General features: G+C 67.0%; 1 protein-coding gene across 1 annotated transcript; it reads right to left on the bottom strand.

Moving 5' to 3' along the window:
* Positions 1-8,220, bottom strand: MEX3D (mex-3 RNA binding family member D). Its single transcript, XM_081231907.1, has 2 exons — positions 7,590-8,220; positions 1-1,710 (listed from the first exon to the last, which is right to left on the bottom strand). The coding sequence occupies exons 1-2, from the start codon at positions 8,161-8,163 to the stop codon at positions 332-334; spliced, it is 1,953 nt and encodes a 650-aa protein (XP_081088033.1). The 5' UTR covers positions 8,164-8,220; the 3' UTR covers positions 1-331.
* Between the last annotated feature and the right edge of the window lie 116 nt (positions 8,221-8,336).

The following is an 8,336-nucleotide window of genomic DNA, read 5'->3' as shown; positions in this document are numbered from 1 at the left end:
TTGTAAAAATCGTGTTTTTTTTTTTTTTTCCTTAAAAAGATCACCCTGGGGAGGGGGGGGGTGTCTTAAATAAAAAGTGCAAGCAGGCCTTTTCTCTCTGGTTTATTTTAACCTGTCGACTCAATACTGTCATTTGTTAAGAACTGAGGTGTCGCTGGGCCGCCGGGTCGCCGTCTCCACGCTTGGGACTGGAGTTAAAGCTCGTCTGTAAACACTGGCCAGCCCGCCGCTCCCCCCGCCCGCCCCCTCCCCTTCCTCCCCACCCGGCCCTGCGCACCCACCCCGCGTCCGTGGACGGCCCTGGGGGCCGCGGGCGCGGCGAGGTGACCGGCTAGGAAAAGATATGAATGGCCTGGGTGGCAGGCGTGCGGCAGGCCGGGCACTCGGGCTCGCTCTTGCCGCAGATGCGGACAGCGCAGTCCATGCAGAAGAGGTTGTGGCCGCAGGGCACCAGCGCGGCCATCACCTCGCCCTCTGCACACACAACGCACTCCCGCGCCAGGGCCGTGGAGGCGGGGGCGTTGGGGGCCGGGGCCACCTGGGGCTTGCGGCTGCTCTCCGAGGCGCTTGAGTCCAGCGCGGAGCACGAGGACGCCGAGGAGCTGCCAGGCAGCGAGGTGGCCGTGGAGAAGCTGGCGCTGCTCGAGAAGGATGCCAGGGAGCCCTGCGGGGGCCGCCAGGGCAGGGCGCCCACCGGGTCGGGTGCAGCGCGGCGGGCCAGCGGGAGATCCAGGCTCAGGCCGCCAGGCTCAGGCAGCGTGGGAGAGTGTCGCGGTGTGCCGGCCCCGCTGCTGCGCCTGGCGCCCGGGGTGGGCGGCGCGGGGGCCCCGTTGACGGCCGCGCAGCTGCTGAAGGCGGGCAGGGGCGGGGCCCGCTCAAAAGGTGCCCAGATGGTGGCCGCGGTGGGCACGGTCAGGTCCAGCGCCAGGAAGTCGAAGCCGAAGTCGCAGTCCTCGGGGGCGGGTGGCCCCGCGGGGGCCCCTGGACCGTCCCCACCGAAGGTGAAGCCTCCATTGCTGGAGGTGCCGTAGGGACTGGTGGGGTCCGCGTCTGGCACCGGCATGGTCGGCCCCCCTCGGCCGCCCGCATAGAAGGCCTCGGGGCCCCCCGGGGTGCCCAGAGCAGCGTCCCCCCGGAGGCCGGCCGTGGGCGCAGGGGGCCGGCGGCCCGGGTTGGGGGCCTTGGCCCAGAGGCCCGCGGCCGCCCCGAGCAGGTCCAGGCAGACGTCGGTGCCGTTGGAGTGGAAGTCGCTGTCGGGGCCGGTGTCAGTGAAGGCGCCTGTGCGCAGCGTGATGTGGGCCTCGATCTCCTCGCGCGCCCGGTCCACGTTCTCGGGCATGCCCGTCACAGCGAACACCGGCTCCTTGTCGCGCCCGGGCGTCACGATGTACGTGTGCGTCCGTTGCTGGATGCGCTTGATGGTGGCGCCCTTGGGGCCCACCACCAGCCCCACCACGCGGTAGGGCACGCGCACCTGGATGGTGGTCTGTCCCGGCAGGTTGGGCGGGCCCTGCGCGGTACCGGGCAGCCCGCCCGCCTTGCTGCGCGTGGCGCGGATCACGGAGAAGTGCTCGGCGGCCGACAGGATCTCACGCTTGGCCATCTCCACGTCCTCCTTGCGGCCGGTCACGATAAAGACCGGCTCCTCCCCACGCACTGGCGTCTTGATGTACGTGTTCGTCTTGGCACGCAGAGCCTTGATCTTGCACCCTGCGGTGGGGGAAGGGGAGACGCAGTGAGGGCAGGGACTCCTCCCCTGGACAGCCCCCTCCTGGGCGGCAGCTACAGGGGCCAGCCGGTGCGCTGGGTTAGGAGGCCCCACCTTCGGGCTGTGATCTCAGGTAGTCGGCGTCCCTCCCTCCAACCTTGGGCCTCAGTGTCCACTCTGGTCCCGCAAGCCCCTGCTCTGTAACAGGGGGATTGTCCCAAAGGCAAGGAGGGACCCTGTTTTAGGTTGAAAGGTGTCCCCCCCAAACCCATGTCTACCTGGAATGTCAGAATGTGACCTAATTTGGAAATAAAAGTCTTTGCAGATGTAATTGGTTAGGGTGAGGTCAGGCTGGATTAGGGTGGCCCTGAATCCAATGACCAGTGTCACTACAGAGGAGGGACACGTAGAGACACAAGAGAAGATGGCCCTGTGAAGACGGAGCCCAGGGTTGGAGTGAGACGGACACAAGCCCAGGAACGCCAAGGCCTGTCAGCACCACCAGAAGCCCGGGGAGAGGCGGGAACAGATTCTCCCCTGGAGGGAGCATGGTCCTGCCCACACCCTGATTTCCACCCTGCAGAACTGTGAGGGTTCATTTCTATAGTTTCAAGCCATCCAGCTCATTGTACCAGACCTAGGACACTAATGCAGACCCTCTGACACCAACTCCCTGACAGGAGGGGAAACTGAGGCTCGGATTGTGGAGATGGCCTATGACTTCTTCCTGACCATGTGACCCTACCCCAAGAGCAGATCCTGCGCCCCGTATCAGGACGCCTCCAAAGGCCCTCAGTGGTCCCAGCCTCTGAAGGGAAGCTCGGGGACACGGCCTTGTGGCTTCATCTTTGCTGCCTGGGCTGGGCTGGGCTAGGGGGCTGACCCTGCGGAAGGGGGCCAGGGTGTCCGTGGGGGAGAGGGTCAGTCGAGCAGGTTCTTTGACTGGGCGCCTCTCCCACCACCTAGGCGGCCCTCCTGAGGTCGACTGGAAGCTGCCCGAGACATCTAAACACCAGGTGTGGCCGGGCCGGGGCCCTGACACCCACACCCCTGCCCAGGGGCCTTCTGACACATCTTGAGTCTGGGCCCAGGAGTCTGGGAGGACCTCCCACCCCCAAGTTCTGGGGAGGCCAGAGGGACACAGGGATATTATTTCAGTGCAAACAGAGGGCGGCATTGAGCGGAATAACAGCGTGGCTAACTTCTCAGCGAGGGAAAATATAAAGTTAGCGGGACGAGCTGTCTGCCTGCAGCCAAGGAAGTCAGAGACACGGGGCCTGGGCGGGGGGCAGCTTCACCCCCAGCGCAAAGAGGGCAGCAGCCCCCCACCCACGGCTGAATAAAAGGGGGCCAGCTGAGTGGAGGTCTGAAATCTCCCAGGGAGACACTGCTTTCCTCCCATCTCCCAGCCTCGCCTCCTGGCCCCCAGCCATCCCCTCTGCACCCAGCGTCCTCCCCGTTGGTGGCTGCATGGCCTCACTGGCAACCCCCAAGGCACCCTGACCTGGGCTGCTTCCACTCCTGCCTGGATGATCTCCTCCCCACTCGGCTGGGGAGGCCCCTCCTGCAGTTCCCCTGTGCCTGACCTTTCCCATCTGTCACGTCATCCTCACTGCTGCACCCCACCGTCCTCTCCCTTCTTTGCATCACATCACAGCCCGGCACCCCCTCTTCCGGGAAACCCGCCCTGACTATGCTGGGCCCAGCACACACTTCTCAGAGTTTCTCCTCACACCCTAAGTCTGACTTTCTGGACTCCCCGAGGCTGGGGGACGGTGCTGTAAGGGCTGGCGGACTGGGGATTGCCCTGGGCACTCAAGGGACCATCCCATGCCTCAGTTTCCTCACCTGCCAAAGGAGGGCAGAAACACACACACCCAGCCTCACAGGTTTGGGGCAGGACCCAACCAGCCACAGACTGGAGAGTGGCCCCAGACCGGTGCCTGTCCTCATGGGGGAGCCTCGGTGGGGAAGGGACCCCGGGGCAGGTCAGGGCTGGGGAAGGACCCTGCAACTTCCCGCTTGCTGGCCCCCATCCTGCCCTGACCCAGAGAGCAGCCTTGGATGGAGGCCTCAGTGGCCAAGTAGAGCCCAGTTAACCATCCAGACTTCAGCTGTGACATCGACTATTCCCCAAACCCCACCCACGCTAAGACCCTGAGAGGTGGCAGAGCTTGGTGAGGGGTGGAACTGCACAAGCTAGGAAACTGGGTCTCCAGGAGTGACCCTGGGGGCTACCGCCAACTGGTGGGTGCAGCAGAAATGCAGCTTCCTGGGCCCTGCCCCAAGATTCCAACTCAGAGAACCAAGGAAGGTGGCTGACTGCCCCAGGCCCCAGCAGGCCCCACCCTGTGGCAGCCAGACCCTCCCCCAGAGGGGGAGGGTCAAGGGTCCCCACGGGGAGCCTAGATGCAGGCAGCCCTGCTTCCCATTGCTCGTGACCCTGTACTGGGGTCCAGGCACCCCTGCACTGGGCACTCAGGGAACCAGGCCACACGGGCTCTGCCCCAAAGGAGCCCACGTGGGTGACCACAGGCCACACTTATCAAGGGAACCTCAAGGCCGTGTGTGGGGAGCTGAGGGGCCGCCCTGGGAAGGAGGCTGCGTGCCCGGGGGAGTACCGCTGGCTAAGGGGACAGCAGGGACAGAGTTCCAGCAGGCCAGGGCTGGGACAAGTCAGCCTGATATACTGCTGCTCCCAACCCAGTGGGGTGCTGTCCCCAGGGCGAGGCTGGGTCACAGTATGGTGTCTGGGGGCAAAGCTGGCTCACCTGTGAAACAGGGCCAGGGAAAGCCACGTGCAGGCACGGAAGGGTGTGGCCTGCCACCTGGGGGCCCCGTCCTTCCTACGCCCCCCCAGTGGGTAGGTAAGAACATCAAGGCAGGGGCCCCCGACAGGCCTGCAGTGTCCCACAGGGGTGGGGCCCCGCACAAGGGAGAGAACAGCGAGCGAGGGATGATGGAAGGGACCCTGGCTGGCTGGCAGGTCACTCGCTCCCGGCCGTGAGCCCAGTGTGCTGCAGACTCAGGCCTGGCTCTGAAGACCCAACCCCGGCCACCCCACCCACGGCCATTCTGCCAACTGGGGCAAAGGCAGCAAGGCGGGGGGCGCAGGGGAGGGTCTCAGAAGGAACTGGGCACTAGCCCCCTGACATCTGATGACCAGCTGGGGTGACAGGCTCTCCACTGGCCCTTCTGAGTTTCCACTTTTCCTGTTTGTGGAAGGGGGCCACCTCCCCACCACCCCCAACCCTGGAGCTTTGGAAGGTGGAAGGTTCTCTCCTGACTCACCCCTGCTCCCTGCAGGGCAGGAAGAGCCAGGAGACTAGGGTTCATATCTGGGCCCTGCTGACCAGCTCTGGCGGCACCTCCGCTCCTGCAGCCTCTCCCTGCCCATCTGTGACCCAAGGCTGCAGGATTCTCTCTGGGGGACACCTCGGGGCAGGTTGAGGCTGCCTCTCAGTGGGTCCAGGGCACCTTCTGGGCCCCTCAGCCTCCGGGAGAGAGCAACGCAGGGGCTATAATCTCCTGCCTGTGCCCAGAAGGTGCATGGACCCATTTCAGGGCTGAGAAAACTGAGGCTCACAGATCAGCAAGGGGGTGTCCAGGAAAGGGTGAGTCCGGGTCTGTGGCTCTCGTCAGCACAGGAGGTCGGGCAGGTGAACCCCCTGACCCTGCACTCCGGAGAAGGGGCTGGCAGTGGGCCTGGGGTCAGACAGAAAAGAATAAGTTCAGGGTAGGCCATGCCCCCTGCCCTAGGGACAGCAGAGCAGTAAGAAGGGACAGGGTCCATGTCCAGGGACCCACAGGGTGGACAGGGGGGTGGATAACCGGAGGAAGGGCACAGAGTCTTCCAGGCTGTGCTTGAGAACTGGTGGCAGAAGCTGGGAGCCACAGATGCTTCTAGAGTGGGGAGACACAAGGGCTGCTGCAGCTGCCAACCTGTCCTGGCATTTGTACTCCCCTCCCTGGTGCCCTGCACCCCACTCATGGGGTGGCTACAGTGTGCCGGCCCGGTGCTGGGATAAGAACCAGCATCTTGCTTGAGAAGCCTCACAACAAGGGAGGTGCTCTCCCCCTGTCACAGAGAGGGGCTCTTGTGCTCAGAGTCACAGGGCCACCCTAGTCTGCAGGGAGAGCTGTCAGGGCCCAGGGACCCCTAGAGCCTGCCTTGCTGTCTGCCATCCGCAGGAACCCAGGCTGATACCCTGGGTACCAGCGGGTACCAGAGGGACACGCGGTACCAGAGGTCAGTGTGGAGCCTGGCGACCCAGCCACCAGACTGCTCAGCATGTAGGCCAGGGATCGGTGCCCCTTGCTTGCGGCCCGCACCCCCGGGGGGCTGACGCACGCATTCACATGGGACTTGTCCTCAGGATCCACCACCGGGTGGATCAGTCTCATGACCTCGGGTGACAGCCCCCAGCCTCGGTCTCCACAGGCTCCTGGACACTCAGCAGGGAAGCAGCTGTCTTGTTACAGGTCCCAGAGAGGTTACTGGGGACAGGGGCGGCAGGGGGTGGTGTCGTGAACAGGAAGGAGGCCACTGGGTGGCAAAGGGGAAATGTCCGGTCGTGGTCTCGTGGTGCCTGCCGGTAACCGCAGGGCCCAGAGAACGGTTTACGGGTCCTCCTCCCCCCGGCTCCCATTCCTAACAGCGGGTCCCCGGGCCCAGCACCACGGCTGGTCCTCCCTGTGTCCACACATGGGGAGGACAAATGAATGACTGAATGTACCTGTGCCCGAAGCCAGAGGGCTTGCCACCCCATGGCCCCACCCACCCGGCACTAGTAGAGAGCGGTGTCCAGGGCATCCCTGTGGTCCTCTGCTCGTGGCAGTTAGGGCGACAGGTCACCTTGAGACTCAAGCCCCCCACACCCTTCTCTAGCTCCTGTTACCAAGGATCCAGAGGCAGGGACCCCTAGCCCCACCTCAAGCCCCGCCCAAGGCCCCACCCCAAGTTCTAGAACCTGGCTGAGCAGCAGGGAGCCCGGAGATGCGGGCAGGAAGGCAGGAAAGTTGAGGCTGGTGGGCAGGCAGCTAACAGGGTGGGTGGGTGTGTGCTGGGCCGGGCACTGCCCACCACCCGCCAGCCCGCCCGCCCCGCAGCTAAAGGGCCAATGAGCGGCCGCCGGCCTGATGTCACCCTGCAAATCTCAGCCTGGCTCTCTAACAAAGAGAACAATGGGGCAGCCACAGGGACACTCCGACAATGCCGCTCCGGGACCCGCACACCCTGGGTCTGCTGCTGGCCACCTGGCCAGGGGAGGGCTGTGGGGCCGGACCCCAAAAGCGGCTTTTACAGGGGGGGGTCCTTGTGCATCCCCCAAATCCCTGACTGGGGGCTGAGAGCCCGGTGGGGATCCTCTCTCATCCTGTCCTGCTCCCCATCCCCAGCAGGGTGCCCAGGCTGGCAAGTCTCGATGCACCCTCTTTGTGCCGCCAAAGTTATATCTTGACACTGCTGGAGCGCCCGCGCCCCCAGCCCCAGCGACCCCCCAAACCCGAGCGAACCCGCCCCGTGCCAGTTTTGGGTATGGAGCGGGCACTGCCCAGCCCGGCCTCCTTATCCCCGGGATGCCACCGCTGGCGGCCCAGGGCCCGGGAAGTAAGCTGCACGCAGGGGCCTTTCCCGGCTGCAGGCGCCCAGACAAAGGCGGCAGCGGGGCCGGAGCGCCGAGGGGAGGAGCGCGGGCTGCGCCCAACTTTCTCCCGCGGCCAGCGGCAGGACAAAGGCACACAGGCAGCCACCGAGGCCCGAGCCCACGCGGGGCGTGGCCGGGGTCTGGTGTCCAGCCGCGGGCTGGAGCTGGGTGGTCTCTCCCGGGGCGAGCCGCGCGGGGACCCCACCGGGGAGGCGCCCCCGACGGCGGCCACTCACCCTGGCGACCCACGATCTCGGCGACGTGCTCGGAGCTGGGCACGGGCACGCACTCGGTCATGTTCACGCTCTTCTTGCGGCTGCCGATCACGCTCATCTGCTCGGCCAGCAGCGTCGGGGGACCCAGGGCCGCGGGGTGGGGCGCGAAGCCCGCGAACACGTCGGGCGGCGACGGCCGAGGCGGCGGCGGGGGGCTCACGTCGGGCTCCAGCAGCGGCAGCGGTCCGGGGGCCACGGCCACCCCGGGCGCGCCCGCCTCGGGCCCGTCGGGGGGCGCGGGCTCCGCCGCGGCCCCGCAGTCTGCGCCGCCCGCGGCCGCCCCCTCCTCGTCCTGGTTGCCCGCGCCCCCCAGACCGAGCCCCGAGAGCTGGTCCAGGGCCAAGCGCAGCGCGGCGGCCGCGTCGTCGGGCTCGGGCGGCGGCCGGGGCGCGGGCGCGGCCTCCTCGGCGCCCTCGGGCGGGGGCGGCGGGGGCGGCGGCGGGGGGCCCGGGCTGGGATCCTCCCCGACCGCCGCCCCGGGTCCGCCGCTGCGCTTGTCCCCGCCGCCGTCGGGCTGTCCAGTGGAGCTGGGCATGGCGGCGCTAGCGCTCGGGCCCGCGCTCCCGCCTCTCGGCCGCCGGCCGCCCCCGCCGCCGCCGCCCGCGCCGCCGCCCTCCGCCTCTGGGAGCTCGGCCGCCGGCCGCCGGCATCCAGCGGCGGGGCGGGGCGGCGGCGGGGCTGCTCGGGCGCGGGCGGCGGCGGCGCGGC

This window comes from Mesoplodon bidens (assembly GCF_964165515.1).
Source record: "Mesoplodon bidens genome assembly, chromosome: 4".
Classification (NCBI taxonomy): domain Eukaryota; kingdom Metazoa; phylum Chordata; class Mammalia; order Artiodactyla; family Ziphiidae; genus Mesoplodon; species Mesoplodon bidens.
This window is presented reverse-complemented; position numbering and strand designations above follow the sequence as displayed.

Coding starts and splice junctions, on each gene's coding strand:
- MEX3D (XM_081231907.1), bottom strand. CDS start 8,163: ATGCCCAGCTCCACTGGACAGCCCGACGGCGGCGGGGACAAGCGCAGC. Junction 1,711..7,589: donor CGAGATCGTGGGTCGCCAGG/GTGAGTGGCCGC, acceptor CCCCCACCGCAG/GGTGCAAGATCAAGGCTCTG.